Genomic DNA, 16,206 nt, shown 5'->3' with positions numbered 1-16,206 from the left:
CTTACAACTGCCTGCGGCCATGCCCTGGTCTTTGGCTGCTTCTCAGAAGGATCTTGGAGGAGTGGGAAGGTGTAACTGCTTCTGTGTCTTTGCTGGCAGGTGGGCTCCGGCAAGCCGGGGAGCAGAGTGATCCTGGCCACAGAGAATGACTACTGTAAGCTGTGCGACGCCTCCTTCAGCTCCCCTGCGGTGGCACAGGCCCACTACCAGGGCAAGAACCACGCCAAGAGACTTCGTCTGTCTGAAGCTCAGAGTAATTCATTCTCGTAGGTGTTGCCGTTGCCTCTGAGGCCGATGGTTTTGTGAGAGCAACCTGTTTAAAGGAGGAGATGAAAGGGAGCCTTGTTTGGATGTCTCACTCATTTCAAATTTCTTTTCTCCAGGGACTCCGCAGAGGCAGGGCAAAGGCGGCCCCGGAAAGAAGGGAGTGAGTTTAAGATAGTGACCACCAGGAGGAATATGTACGCAGTCCAGAACAATTCAGGTAGCCTGCATGCTCCCATGTGTCTTGCAAGTGTTCGCAAACCTGCAAATGATAGCAGTAAATAGCCCCAAGAAATTAGGTTAGTGCTTGTTTTACCGAATTGCTCTTCTGGCTGTTTAGGCTGCTGCTTATTTCTGGTATTCTTTATTTCTTATTCAGTATATTATTTATCTTGGCTTTAAAATCATAGTGTTTTCTAATTCCTTTTTTTTAAAAAAAAATATTTGTCAGAAGAAATATGTAAAGCAGATTAGAAACTGGGCTTTTTGAGGGCTGGGAAGCTGGTGTAAGTCATGCAGGCATGAGGACCTGAGTTCGATCCCAAGCCAGACACAGCAGTTCACACCTATAACCTCAGGTGGAGAGGGCAGGTCCCTGGAGCTCTCCGGCCAAACAGTCTAGCTGAATCAGCAAGCTCCAGGTTCAGCGAGATTCTGTCTCAAAATATAAGGTGGAGAGAGATTAAGGAAGACACTTGACATGTTCACACTTGGTCCAGTTTTCATCTACGGTGGTGGGGGGGGGGGACACATGTAAAACACAGCAGCGATTTTTAACCAGGTAGTAAATGAGAATTATCTATGAAGTTCTTGTGATGTGCACATTTAATGGAGAGCCATGTGTTTATGGAAATGTTCTGTGTTCATCCTAGTCTGGGCAACCACAGCCTCCAACACTATACATGCCAGCAGAGGCTGTTTGTATGGACAGTAAAACAGAAACAATTCACTGAATAACAAGAGACAGCTAGTGAAAATAGAGACAGACAACCCTGTGACAGGTCTGATGAATGCAATCTCAGCGCATTACTAGTTATGACCAAAGTCAACTAAAAGACAAAGATGATCGGGCTGGATTTCAAAAGCTAGTTGAGATGAAGGAGCCTCCCATAGCTGTGTTAATGTCAAGGAAAATGCATTTTAGGATGTGGGTGGCAGAGATTATGTTCTCTGTGTAGAGTAATAAAATTACAGAGATAGGGCTGAGGTGAAGGTTTTTACTGTGTTGCCTGCACTGGCTAAAAATTGCTACAATCTTTCTGCCTCAGGCTCCCAAGTACTGAATTGTAGGTACAAACTACCATGCTTGGCTACAGTCTTTAAACATTGTATTTATTTCTAAGAGCCATAAGCATTTAGAACCTGGTCTTGTCTCTGTAGCAGGTATCCTGATACTAGTTGGAGAATCATTTTATGTTTATAGATTGAACTTGTATACACATGTAATTAATCCACCTCTCCTTTATTTAAAGTTAGAATCTGAATTGGAATTAGAATTATATATTACAATGAGAACTGGTGGATTGTTTTTTTACTAAATGGGCATCCTGAGTATCTGCATGTGTGTGTGTGTGTGTGTGTGTGTGTGTGTGTGTGTGTGTGTGTGTGTGTAAAGGTGTGTAAAGACGTGTAAAGGCTAGAGGTCAGTTTTGGATTATCTTTCTCTCTTGCTGTCCACCTTATTTTCTGAGCTCACTAATTGACTGGGCTAGCTGCTAGTGAGTCCCCGGGATCCTTCTGTCTCCGCCGTCCCAGCGCTGGGGTCACAGGCACAGGCCACAATGCTTGGCTTTTTGTGGGTGCCGGGGATCTGAACTTGGGTCTTCCAGTCATCTCCCAGCCCTTGACTACTTCACTTCTGCCTCTTGCTTCAGCAGGTCCGTACTTCCATGCCCGCTCGCGGCAGAGAATCCCACGAGATCTTGCCATGTGTGTCACTCCCAGTGGCCAGTTTTACTGCTCGATGTGTAACGTTGGTGCTGGTGAAGAGGTGGAGTTCCGGCAGCATCTGGAGAGCAAGCAGCACAAGAGCAAGGTGTCGGAACAGCGGTACCGGAGCGAGATGGAGAATCTGGGCTATGTACAGTGACGGCCGCGCTCACGGAGAAGCCGGTCCTGCCTGTTTTTGCCTTCTGTCAACCTGCCTTGCTTTGTGGTCCCCTTGATACATACATTCCTCCATTCCTCTGCTTAGTATGAGTAACCTGCAATGGTGCCCTGAGCCGTCGTGTTGTCGGGGTCGGGGAGGGAGGTGTGCTTCTTAGGTCACAATGCTCTTTTGGGCCAACCGTGTCAAACGACCTACAGTATGTGACCTACCTGCCCCGTCAGAAATAACTTCTTACCTTGGCCAAGTTCTGTTTAACCAGGAGTAGCCTGTTTGGAGCTATGATCATTTAAAAACGGCATCTATTTTGCAATTCTAGTTTTATGCATATTAGAGGAAGACTTGGTTTGAGTTTGTTCCTCAGATTATAGTGGAAAGAGGTAAGCAGAGAGTCCCATTTCCTGATGCTCCTGGGGAGCCATCATCACAGTGCGGTGTCTGTGATGTGCGGTTAGGGTGTGCGCTTGGGTCTCAGCAACAGTGCGTCCCCCTGTGGCATGTCCGTCCGTCATTGACATGCAGGTGTTTTTGACTCCAGACACGTGCAGAATGCTCATGTTCTTTTGAAGACGTGACTTCATCTCCAGTTGTGACCTGCACACATTTGATCCCCACCTCCTCCTTCCTACTGGATCAACTTATCTGCTGAGCTCTCACGCCCTAGCTGTCCTGTAGTTCCGAGACCCAGATTCGACTATCGAATGAGTTGAAGATGGATATTCTTTTTAAAAAATGTATTTTCAGATGATTCAAGGAAATGCATGGGTGTGTTTGAGATTTCAATTTGGAAGTATATTTTCACTGGTAATCATGTGAACTCCTGGGATAGTCATTACCTTGTGGCTCTTTGATGATTGTCCTGACGCCGCCCCAGCAGGTGATGGGCACTCCTGGAAAATACCGCTCTCTGCCATTTCTTACGTGGGAAGTCCTCTTTTTTAAAAAGCTAATCAAGTTTCATTGTCATTTCCAGTAGACGAGCACACAGACCTTGTGTTTTCTTCTTTGCCTCCTTGAAGAGAATGAAAACACACACGGCTTTGGTGTCTAATGATGCTAATGGGATTCTTATTTTTTAAATAAAAAGCCATAGTGTATGTCTAGATCGACTACCGGAGTATTATGTGAACTTGTGTTCACCATGTTCTCTCTGTTTTCTACTTTTCTTCATGTGGTAAGAGCGGCATGCCCATGCTTCACAGGGCAGCATGCTTCTGCAGAAGGTAACAGCAAGCAGTGGTTAGCACTGTGACAGAGGCACATTTTATTACTTACGTCACCACTGGAGACCTCGGCAACCTGGAGAGTTCTCCAGGGTAACAGATGGAGAGGAAGGAACGCTCACCAGTCCTCCTTTCCATTCTTGCTTCAGAACAGTTGAAACTCATAATTAAAGGTTAATTTTATGATTAGCTTCTAGAATAGTACCCAGTTACTTTCTCCTGTTGAAATGCTGGTTTCTTGAAAAGTGGAACTATTTGGTTAAGTATTTCCCTCTCAGAACAGAAGAAAGAACAGTGTTCGCTTGAGATCTGATCTCCGTTTGCAATCCCTCATACCAGAACCCTTCTGTGGCCATCTACAGAGTTGGTCACTTTAGGGCAATTTAGGATGTATCTTGTTAGCCATTTGGTTGTTCATTTTGCTGCTAAATATAATTCTTTGGTAAATTTAAATATCGTGCCGGCCACTTGGTTCTGTGATTGTTTAACGGTCTCATTTGCTCTCTCTGCAGGGGTGTGTCTGTGTATCCCTGTGTCTGTGTCTGAAGATCCATGCTTCCCTGCCCCCTAGTTTTATGTAATACCCCAGAGAGAATTTCACCTCATCTTTATCTCAGAATAACATTGAAGATTCTGGGTATAGATTTACATTTTATAAAAGTGACATTCATCTGCTTTGCGTTTTTCCTCTGGGAATGAAGTCAAAGGATGTGTCCCCCACTCTCCTGTAAGTCCCCCCACTCTCTGTAAGTCCCCCACCCTCCTGTAAGTCCCCCACTCTCTGTAAGTCCCCCCCACTCTCTGTAAGTCCCCCACTCTCTGTAAGTCCCCCCACTCTCTGTAAGTCCCCCCACTCTCCTGTAAGTCCCCCCACTCTCCTGTAAGTCCCCCCACTCTCCTGTAAGTCCCCCCACTCTCTGTAAGTCCCCCCACTCTCCTGTAAGTCCCCCCACTCTCTGTAAGTCCCCCACTCTCTGTAAGTCCCCCCACTCTCCTGTAAGTCCCCCACTCTCCTGTAAGTCCCCCACTCTCTGTAAGTCCCCCACTCTCTGTAAGTCCCCCCACTCTCTGTAAGTCCCCCCACTCTCCTGTAAGTCCCCCCACTCTCTGTAAGTCCCCCCACTCTCCTGTAAGTCCCCCACTCTCTGTAAGTCCCCCACTCTCTGTAAGTCCCCCCACTCTCTGTAAGTCCCCCACTCTCTGTAAGTCCCCCACTCTCCTGTAAGTCCCCCCACTTCCTGTAAGTCCCTCCACTCTCCTGTAAGTCCCCCACTCTCTGTAAGTCCCCCCCACTCTCTGTAAGTCCCCCCACTCTCCTGTAAGTCCCCCACTCTCTGTAAGTCCCCCACTCTCTGTAAGTCCCCCCACTCTCTGTAAGTCCCCCACTCTCTGTAAGTCCCCCCACTCTCCTGTAAGTCCCCCCACTCTCTGTAAGTCCCCCACTCTCCTGTAAGTCCCCCCACTCTCTGTAAGTCCCCCACTCTCTGTAAGTCCCCCCACTCTCCTGTAAGTCCCCCCACTCTCTGTAAGTCCCCCACTCTCCTGTAAGTCCCCCCACTCTCTGTAAGTCCCCCACTCTCTGTAAGTCCCCTCTCCCTCCTGTAAGTCCCCCACTCTCTGTAAGTCCCCCACTCTCTGTAAGTCCCCCACTCTCCTGTAAGTCCCCCCACTCTCTGTAAGTCCCCCACTCTCTGTAAGTCCCCCACTCTCCTGTAAGTCCCCCACTCTCTGTAAGTCCCCCACTCTCTGTAAGTCCCCCACTCTCTGTAAGTCCCCCCACTCTCCTGTAAGTCCCCCACTCTCTGTAAGTCCCCCACTCTCTGTAAGTCCCCCCACTCTCCTGTAAGTCCCCCACTCTCTGTAAGTCCCCCCACTCTCTGTAAGTCCCCCCACTCTCCTGTAAGTCCCCCCACTCTCTGTAAGTCCCCCCACTCTCCTGTAAGTCCCCCCACTCTCTGTAAGTCCCCCCACTCTCCTGTAAGTCCCCCACTCTCTGTAAGTCCCCCACTCTCCTGTAAGTCCCCTCTCCCTCCTGTATGTACAAAAACAGTAGGCTTAAGGGCTTGATGTGTTTCAAGCCTCGTGAATTCAGGTTTCGAGTCTCCCAGTGCCCTTAATGGATGTTAGGGACGCATAAGTGTGGTTTCCTTTAGAGAGAAATGTTAGATTTATAGTGTTATTTCTATATCCTTTGCACTAAAAAGAGCGATGCATTTGTTCTACGACACTCTAGTGCCAGGTTGCCTACAATAACTCAACTCGTTTCTAAACTCTGGAAGTTGACAAGTAACTGCCAAGGTCATTGTTAGAGGTTATGCAGATGTCTGAAACACTCCGACGATCCCCGGGCCAAGGTTGTACTGTTCAATGGGTGGGGCAGAGGGTAGCCGAGGCTGTTGAAGCTGCATGGTACAGTTTCTCACGAAATGAACTCTGTATGGAAATTGTACCTTGTCTGACCAAGCTGTGGTGGCGTCTGAGTTAGTTAAGTGAGCTCTCTTGGTTTCATTTTGTGAAGCCCTGTCCTGTTATATGACATGCTGTAGGACTGGCCCCCTGTTCCCCAGGAGTTGTGGATCTCATGATATGCCACAGTCATGGATGGACAGAAGGCTAAACAAAGGAAACCTTAGTCCAGAATTCGGCAGATTCCAGTTCTGTCCGTTCTTGTGACTGTGGGAACACCCAGATCCAAGGCTGGGAGGAAGCGTCCAGTTCCCATCCACATGCCTGCAGAGGGCATTAGCGTTGAAGTCCCGCTACAGCCCATGCCCTCTGACCTTTCAGACCTCTCCTGAGCAGGAGACTTGGCTGGTCTGGATTGGTCTGTGCCCTGCTACTTGTGAAAGCCAGCCTGTTGTTCTATGCGTGTGTGCTTGCCTCTTACACACTGAATTCTGCAGTTTTTCACACCATTTGTCTTGGAAAAAAAACCTCATCAGCTCCTTCCCTTTCAGTTCACTGTGAGCTTAGAAGTCAGTGAGTGGTTTTGAAGCCTTGGCAGTGAGTGACGGACCGTGGCTGAGAACTTGTGCACGTCCTTTGATCGGAGGAGAATCTCCCACCTCACCCCACAGAGCTATCCTGCAGAGCTTTGGGTAGCCTTCGGCCTACAATCTGAAGGTCTTCCTGTGTAGATAAGGTCTAAAAATTGACAGTAGGTCTTTAGGGCTCTTCCGTCCTGTGTTGCCTGGGACTCTGAGGACAGTGACGGTGACATGAGTCTGGACAGACAGGTAACTTCCACACAGTGTTTTCTCTGTGGAGAGGATGGAGAGGAATCTACTTGGTTCTGTAAATGTCAGAATTTAGCTGGAAGTATTTGCTAGCAGTGAGGTGTGTGCTCAAGCAGTGGGGTGTCTTTAGAAGTGGGGAAATACTCTGTTGGCGTATGTAGAAGTTTAATGTAGAAATTTGATCAGGTGTTTTAAAAAAGAATTCTACCTGCCCCTCACTTTAAGTCTCTCTTAGGAGTTTTATATGTGATTTAAAGAAATGCTTTGTTGCTTTTGTGTTTTGGGTGAGCGAGTTCTCTGTGAGTCACCTTGTTAGTGGTGGCCGAGTGGACATTAGCTGTGTAAATAGCTTCTCATGAGACATTTATATGGATAGTGTGTGGTGACATTTCCTTCCCATTATCAATAGAGACTCTTTATGAACTCCCTTTCTCTGTAGTTACCAAAAAAAAAAAAAAAAAAAAGCCCTGGCTTATGGTCCCATGTGACCTTGTATCCGTTAAGCCCAAAATATGAGTGCCTTTAGCAAGCGTTAGCATTTCACAGAGGATAGAAATGACAGAATTTACTGCCGTTAACCACAGTTCATAAAATAGCTTGAAATAGTAAAGGTCCTTGTGAATTCTGTTCCATGTCTCCCCCGCCCCCCTTTGTTAGTGCAATCTCAATTTGCTATTGTGGTAAAACTGCACTCTGAGTAGGAACCTGGTTGCCGAGGCTAGCAGTTCACCTGGGCGGGCTATGTCCTGGTTGCTGTGGCTGGCTGTAGTCCCCTGGGTGGGCTATGTCCTGGTTGCCGAGGCTAGCAGTTCACCTGGACGGGCTATGTTTGATGATGTAGACGACTCAGCTTGAGATGCTGACATTGGAACAAACCTCCTATGCTGATTGTCCCAGCTTGGTTCTTCTGTAGAGAGGAGAGAGTTATGTATCTGAACATGAAGTGCATTGAGGGACTGGCAGGGACAGTGGCTCGGGTCATTCTGTACATCCACAGGGTCATCTAGTGCAGATGGAGGGGCCTTTCCAAGCAAGCTTGAGGCCTTTGAAAACAATTTCCTTAGTTCGATTAACTGACAACTTTAAATTTCCTGAGTCTTTACAGCCTTTCGAACGTATGATAAAACTAATTTTGGTGTAGAAATAGTAACGCCCCAACATTTTATCATGAAGAATTTCGGATATTTGTCAAAGTGAAAACATTTGGAGCATAGCTAACTCTGTCTTTGTCAACATTTTCCCACTGTATTTCTGTGTATCTCCCCATGAGCTGTATTCCACTGTATTCATCTGTCTGCCCATCAGGACAGATGGCTCAGTATCAATTTCCGACAGTGCCCGTACTGTGGGTATCATGCACTGGGATTTAACATTTAAATGTTAGTACCTTAGGAAAGCTGCGTGTGTAGGTCATAACGAGCCGGTGAACAGTCATGATTCTCTCCTATGGACATCAGTCTTCCTTGTTTTTGTTCTTGGGTGTGCTTAGAGTCTCCAACAAGTCTGCACCAGGTTTCCTGGTCCTCAAAGATTACTTTCCTGACGGGACTTGTTGTGACCTCTTTGGGTACTGTGACCACTCGCCTTCTATCAGGTACATAGCAGAATTAGCACTAATTCAGCAGTCCTGTTCACCGAGGGGTGGGTGAGCCTTGGAGCAGTCTGTAGTCAGTCATGCCGAGGAACACTGCCCTCTGCCTCCATCCTGTGCCCACCTGCCGTGGACAGCTCTGCAGAGCTGGAAGGGGTTTGCTCCAGGTCAGGGAGATGGGATGGGCAGATGAACAGAGCCCAAACTTGAATGTTTCTGGATTTTAATCTTAGGATCCAAAGTAACTGAACACTTCTTTGGGACTCTTAGAAGGACTGTATTTATTTTTACGAATTAGAATTTTGTTTTTCGACATTTCACAATTCTTTTGACATAAAGATATCCTTATGGCCGTTTGTTGTTGTTTTGTTTTGTAAAGTTCCATCTAGCCCAGGCTAGTCTTAATTCTACCTACTATGTAGCCGAGGATGACCTTGAACTCATAATCCTCCTGCCTCCACCTCTTGGTGCTGGGATTACAGGCATGTGCCACCATGCCAGGCTATAATTGTAGTTTTTAAGTCCAAAGCAATTGCTAAAGTCTCACTGCACTATTGAACACCAACTAATGCAGGGTCTGTCTGATTCTTTTTGTCTTTAAACGGCTTTCATGATCACTCTGTCAATGTAAGTGCTCAAGTAACCCCCTCCCTAGTGAAAATGGTGTTCTTTATCACTGACCACGTGTGCACTCTCTACCTGATGCTTTTTTTCTTTTCTTTTTAGAGAAAATGACTCCATAAGTCAGGATGAGTGGTACTGTCGTAGGGCAAAGCCCGTGCTTGGGAACAAACCTCTTGGAAGTGGCTGTCATTGTTCTGCCCTCTTTTAGTGTCTGAATACCTGCCAAAGGTTCTGTAAGCCAGTGCGTCATTTTGTAAGAGTCTCATGTGGACTCTGCTCACCTGTGGTCCCCCAGTCACTGCAGTGACCTGGAGCGGGTTAGGTGTGTTGTCTTTGAAATGCCTTACTGGGTATGCCAGGCTCTGCTGTTGAGCATCCCAGCTGTCCGCTGAGATGCACACGTCCCCTCTGGGATGAGTGCTCTCGGTCCGGAAGCAAAGCTGATCTTACTTTCAGTATCAAGGGTGCATTTTAATGCAGTGATTGTCTTACATTAGAAGTGACGTAGAAAGCCAAGAGACAGTTTGGAAGCCTTCATGTGATCACATGGGGAACTGGGATGTGCTTTTGCTGTTTCAGTCGGAAGAATGTAGCTAAGAAGTGCCAGTCCACCAGGAGAGTGGGGCTGTGCCGTGGAATGCTCTCCACTTGTCATTGGGGGTTGGAAATGTGAGCAAGCCATCGGGCAGTGGGCCAGTCTCTGGAGATCTCCTCTTCAGGGACTACAGAGCTGACTGACACGTCACGGGATTCAAACCAATCAACTGTGAATTGTGAAATTGAAATTGCTCTTTTAGTTTTATTTCCTTCTGCCTATTAACTATAGAAGTCTGAATGTTATTTAAGCTTCTGCTTCTGTTGATGGCTCATCTTGGCTGTATATTCTCACGTATGTACTGATTTCTGATAAAGGCTTGATGATATTGTAACAGGCTTTTTGTGTTCAGTTTAATAAAACAGTTTTTGAGTCTTGTCTCAAAAGTGCTTGGTTATGAGTTGGAGATGAAGGGTACTAAGTGGTTAGCACACAGGTGTTCTTCCCACACTGAGGAGGAGGTCTGTGAGTTTTCCATTCACGGTGGCATGTGGTCTGCTGCATGCTTTCCTAGGCTTAGAACACTGGATTCTTGGACTTGCTCTGGAATTGGCCTAGCTGTCCACACTGCCTTCCTCCTCCTACCCCCCAGATCTAGCCTGGGAGTGGTGTGTACTCTGTTTTGTGGCTACCTTTTCATATCTATGTTCCCTTCAAATTCTGAGAAAATGAGCCCAGGAGAGTGCCGACCCCTGCTTGGAAGGAAGGTATCAGAGATCAGACACTCATTCATCTTTTGGGTGTTTCACCTGTCAAGTGTGGCTACAGATACAGTCAGTGTGGAATGCAGTCATCACGGAGTGCTGTGGGTTATATGGAGCATGCTTTGAATTTAAATGCCCATCTGAAAAGTAGATTATAAGTTTTAAAGTGGCCATTAGGGGTTTTGAAAGTAGGATGCGGGGCACATACACTTAGAGTCAGAAAACTCTGTCCACCTGGAGAAATGTTTCTCAATGAAGGGGATAGATCACACTGAACTTGTGACATTCTCGAGGCATCAGCACATTTTATTAAATCATTTCCAAGAGATCGTGAGTGTAAAGACAGCTGTGATGCGGGGCATCAGCAGCGCCTCCGTCACAGCAACTTTGTGGTTTCTCACACCCCCAGATCGTGATGGGTCCATCTTTCACAGCTGCTTGTGTGTGGAAGAGCAGCAGCGAATGCTCCCAGGCTGTTGCCGACCTGGTGGGAGAGAGTGAAGGCCACACAGTGTTTACGAAGAGGTTTTCAGACGTTGTTTTTTGAGGTGAAGCTCGAGTCACGAAGATTTATTCCTGTCTGTGGAATCCTGAGACTGTTGAGGAAGGTGGACAGTTTACTTCTGTGTAATGAGAACATCAACAGGACTGTGACAAAGTCTTCCCAACACAAAAGTGTCTGACACATACATGTACCTCCAACACACGTGGGCTGTGTCCTCGGGAGCCCCTGGAATGCATTTAAGGTGGCATGCCCGTGATACAGCGAGCAAATGTAGACCTGCTTTCAGAAGACAGAGTTGATACCTTGAGCTTGGCGTTTGGGTCTTTAAGTATGTAATTAGACCTTCAGATGTAATTAGGATGGCAGCCTTCCCCCACATGAGAGCAAGATGGCTTTCATATTAGCTTAGTTTTCTAATCTTTGCCAGCCAGCGGCTCTTCTGCTCTGATTTCTACAACAGTTTACTAGGTTACAGACTTGGCCCATAGGTATCTAGCGCCACCTTGTGGTCTCTTCAAATATTGCAGTTAGCTGTTGTGATGAACTTCAAATCAGGATTTTGGTTAAAAACTTGGAGCGGGGTATGAGTTTTACTGGTAAGTGAAGCAAAACTCAGATCTATTTGAAAATAAAGCATATCCAGGCATAGTGTCTTTTAGAGTTATCCGTGAATATTTTCCTTGATTGAGCTGCTAAAGTGACATTATGGGAGAAATACTGAATGTCTATTTTACATAAAACAAACACAATTCTTTCAGAGTGCCTACTTTATTTAAAACAAAACAACCTCTTGTCTCCACATTTTCCTGCATGTGGACAAGAACTGAGAATAAAGCAATGGTAAGTGCAAGCTGCACAGGGGTAAGGAATTCGAACCTCAAAAAAGACTGTTGGGAGTTAAAAAGACGTCACGGGCAAAGGGCTGAACGAGTAGACGGCACAGGAACAGCACAAAACTAAGTTCAAGACACAAAGCTTTCCCCAGATGTTCTGGATTTGGGGCAGGAGTTTCTGTTTAGTGAGCTGCAGCTCAGGAGACAGTTTGGTTAAGTACTCCGGACGTGTGGAAAAGGCTCAGGCTGACACCTGGTGCCTGCTCTGCCTCAAGGCCAGTCCTGGAGTCCGTGTGAGGTAGGTCCAGATGGTCCTTCTCATTCCTTCCTTTGGACTGTGGGTGATTTAGAGGAGTATCTTCAAAATGATTTTTTTTTTTTTTTTTGACAAGCTAAATCTTGAACTCACTCTAAATTCTGTTTCTGCATCCCTTGACCAGAGCAGTCATGGTCTCTAGTTTCTGAGTGGTTTCTGGGGATGGTCTGTTCAGTGCTGATGAGGCAGCCGGTCCCCACTGTTCACTTCCCTTTGGTGACCACAAGTATGCAAACAGCCAGCAATGTGGCTTGACCTGTTTCCTCCCTCCTTCCTTCCTTCCTTCCTTCCTTCCTTCATTCCTTCTTTCATGTGTAGTCTTAAATTTTAGTTTAGGGAATCCCCCTCCTGATGGACACATAAAATTACTGTGATTTTTAAAGTTAAATCTTAAAGGTGTAACACATGCATAACAAAATGGATCGCTGTAATCACTTCTGGTGCCCAGTGTGGTGGCGTTAAATTCATTGGCTTTGTTGTGTGACCATGGTCACAGTTCTACTCCAGAGCATTTTTCATCTTCCCAATCCGAAACTGTTCTCATACACAAGCTCCTGTGGTGATATTTTGTTTGTGCTCTAACAAATAAAGCTTGCCTGAAGATCAGAGGGTGGAGCTAGCCATTAGTTAACCATAGAGATCTGGAGGTCTGTATGACGGGAGACAGGAAGTGATATGGCTGGATGGAGACAGGAACTCTGCCCCTTTTCAGTAGGAGGATTTGGAGAGGTAAGAGGTAACTGTGGCTGCTCCTTTACTTCTCTGATATTTCAGCATTTACTCTGATATCTGACTCTGGATTTTTATTATTAAGACCAATCAGCACTCGGGAGGCAGACCAATTAGATTTCCCGCTATAGCTTCCATTGCCTGTTCCTCTAGGTTCTGGCTGCCACCGTTCTGTTTTCTATCCTTATGAATTTTGATTCCTCAATCTTACATAAGTGGGATCCTGTAGCTCCCTCCCCTACATCTGTCTTATTTAACTAAACATAATATCCACAAAGTTCTTCAGCACTGAACTATGTGTCAAAATTGCCTTCATTTAAAAAGACAGACTGCTATCCTATTGCATGTAGAGGCTATGTGTAGCTTACCTATTCATCCATCAATGGACATTTGGGTTCCTTCTACCTTTTGGCTATTATAAATGACAACTCTAAGAATCTGAGTATATGAGGGTATATATAAATTAAGAATTAAAACTTATTCAATTCATACAAGTTGGATAATCAAGTGAACCTGCATGCACACACCACAGAGCTCTGCGATTTCCTCAGACTTTGCTTTATTTTGTTCTATTTTTGAAGAAAACATTGCAGATTTGGAGGAGGCTCACTGTACACCTCCCCTCCCAGTTAAACCTGCAGTCCTGACTTTGGTGTTTTGGTGTGTACTTTTAATACCTATAGACTGATGATATATAGTCTGTTGAGCATTGTTATTTACCTTATTTCGATGTGATTCATTGTTTGGACATATCATAGTTCTTCCTCTGCCAGCAGGCATGCAGAGGCCAGTCAGTATTTTTTTAATAGCAGATACTACTGTAATGCATCTAGGATAAGTTTTTATTTTTAAGTTTTCTTCTTTTGAGACAGGATCTCATGTAGTCCAGGCTGTGTGTGTGTATATATATATATATGTATATATATGTATATATATGTGTGTGTATATATATGTATATATATGACCCTGAACTCATGATCCTCTTGCCTCTACTTCCTGAGTGCTGGGATCACAGGGATGTCCACATGTCTGCCGTTGGGGATGAGACAGAGAGCTCGGCTTGTTAGTCAAGTGCTCCACAACTGAGCCACAGATATGTTGTTGCTTGTTTGTTTCTTTTTTTTTTCTGGTCTTCTGCTCTTTTGGGAGCCCACCACCCAACTCCCAGATAAAACCCACATGGAGGCTTATTATTTCTTGTGAATGCCCGGCCTTAGCTTGGCTTGTTTCTTGCCAGTTTTTCTTAAATTATCCCATCTACCTTTTGCCTCTGGGCTTTTTTCTTTTCTTTCTTCTGTATATCTTACTTTCACTCTTACTGTGTAGCTGGCTGTGTGGCTGTGTGGTTGGGTGGTTGGGTGATTGGGTGGCTGGGTGGCTAGACCCTAACATCATCCTTTCCTTGTTTTCTTGCTCTTTCTCCTTTTCTTGTTCCTGATCTCCCTTCTTTTCCTCCCAGATTTCTCCTCCTATTTCTTCTCTCTGCTTGCCAGCCCTGCCTATCCTTTCTCCTGCCTTGCTATTGGCCGTTCAGCTCTTTATTAGACTGTCAGATGTTTTAGACAGGCACAGTAACACAGCTTCACAGAGTTAAATACATGCAACATAAAAGAATGCAACACATCTTTGCATCATTAAACAAATGTTCCACAGCATAAACAAATGTAGCATACCTTAAAATAATATTCTACAACACAGATGAGAATCTCTCTTATTCATTCAGGCCTAAGCTGCCACCAAGGGCCATTACCAACCTGTGGAAGAGAATGAGAGGGATGGGGGAGACACGAGAGAAGACAGCAAGACAGTGTGTTCTGATCAAGCTGCAAATTTTATTCTCCTCAGCAAGGCTTATATAGCATGGGAGGGGGCAGGAAGGAGGGAAGGGGTGCACGACATGCCCTACGTGCAGGTGAAGGGGGACGTGCAGGTGAAGGACTACGTGCAAGTCGTGCAAGTCGTGCAAGTCGTGAGGCTGCTAGGTGGTAAGGTCACTGGTCAGGGCCCATTGTTCTGTTGCTATGCTACCTGACCTGCCTGACCTGTTCCTTATCTTTGGTTTAGGGTAGGGGCTTGTTCTCTGGCTTAGCTAGTACTTTTCCATGGTCCATGTTTGGTCTCTGACAGGCCATGTCTGGGTCAGTGGTCCTGCTGCACCTGGGGTCTGTGTTCATGTCTGTGGCCCGGGTCACTTCAGGGAGCCATAGGAACCATGTGTGATGGAATCAGACACTGCTGAGCTGATCCTGCCCCTTGCTGGACACTGCAGCAAGAGAGCTGGCCCCAACCTCCATGGGAGAGCTAGCACCCTCCTGAACTTGGGAGAAATGTCCCCCCCCCCCCCCCCCCCCCCCCCCCCCCCCCGCACCACAGGTAAGGGAGAACTGACTCTGATGGCATGGGTGTAGGGGACTGGGAGGTGAGCAGAATTAGGGTTCATGATGTGAAATTCTCAAAGATTCAATAAAGAAATTATGTTAAGTAATAAAAAAAACCTCTCCCTTATTTTTCCTTTTTGTTTTGTTTCATATTTTTGAGACAGCCCTGGATGTCCTGGAACTCACTCTATAGACCAAGCTGGCCTCAAATTTACAGAGATCTGCCTGCCTCCAGAGTGGCCCTTATTCTGTCTTTAAAGACCTGTCTTATTTCTGTGTGTCAGTCACATTTGTGGATACCCTCGGAGGCCAGAAGAGGGCATCAGATCCCCCGGAGAACTACAGCTATCTGGAAGAGCAGCAAGTACTTTTAACTGCTGCTGATCCTTCTCTAACCTCGTTCCTAGATTCTTGTGTGAGGAATCTAGAAACTTATTCCACCACCCTGGAACTTATGCAGTGGCTGCAGGTCTTAATGTAGGCTTGTGGAGTTAGAACCTGTCTTTATTGAAGAACTCAGGTGTGTGAGCATATTAAAGTTCTCACACTTAGTAGCAATTGGAATGAATGACCTGGAGACTTGAAGCAAAGCAGAAAAGCTTTCCTTAGGAAGTTTCAACTTAACCACTCCACTGTGTCCCTGGGTGTCTAGGGATTGTTGGAAGCACCTTAGGTGATTCTAACGTGGCTCCAGGTTTAGGGCAACTGACATGCCGATGGCGCGTGTGTCACTGGCTTTAATGTAATCTCCCCAAATCATGGCTTCGCCTTTAGGGAGCTGAAGCAAACGAGTAGTGGAATTTCTAATTCAGTAAATCAGTAGAACACTCGAGGAAATATTTTGTCCCATTTTAAGGACAATTAGCTCCTAGTTGACAGTGTGGTTTCCTCACTGACACTTGTGAGACACTCAACGTGTCAAGTGAGCTGAGAAAAGCTGTGCTCAGGGTGCCATCTCACACAGTGTTTGCTGGAGAACTTCCCACGTAAGGGGACTTGGAACTCCTGAATGAAATCCATTTCAGCGGAAGATCAGAGTGTATACGTTAGGAACTCACCAAGGGAAGGTGAGGTTCCCTACAGTGTCAACGCTGTGTCTGC

General features: G+C 46.1%; 1 protein-coding gene across 2 annotated transcripts in view; it reads left to right on the top strand.

Moving 5' to 3' along the window:
* The window catches only part of Zmat3 (zinc finger matrin-type 3), a 28,758-nt gene extending 24,446 nt beyond the window's left edge, over nt 1-4,312 (top strand). Inside the window, exons 4-6 of one of the 2 annotated variants that reach the window (XM_059265327.1) lie at nt 100-266; nt 384-484; nt 2,142-4,312. In XM_059265327.1, coding sequence (XP_059121310.1) covers nt 100-266; nt 384-484; nt 2,142-2,353 — 480 coding nt within the window. In that variant the 3' untranslated portion in view covers nt 2,354-4,312. Of the gene's footprint in view, nt 1-99; nt 267-383; nt 485-2,138 lie in introns of both variants that reach the window. The other variant, XM_059265326.1, reaches the window with a different exon arrangement.
* Nucleotides 4,313-16,206: the final 11,894 nt, after the last annotated feature.

This window comes from Peromyscus eremicus, chromosome 6 (genome assembly GCF_949786415.1).
Source record: "Peromyscus eremicus chromosome 6, PerEre_H2_v1, whole genome shotgun sequence".
NCBI classification, from domain to species: Eukaryota; Metazoa; Chordata; class Mammalia; order Rodentia; family Cricetidae; genus Peromyscus; species Peromyscus eremicus.
This window is presented reverse-complemented; position numbering and strand designations above follow the sequence as displayed.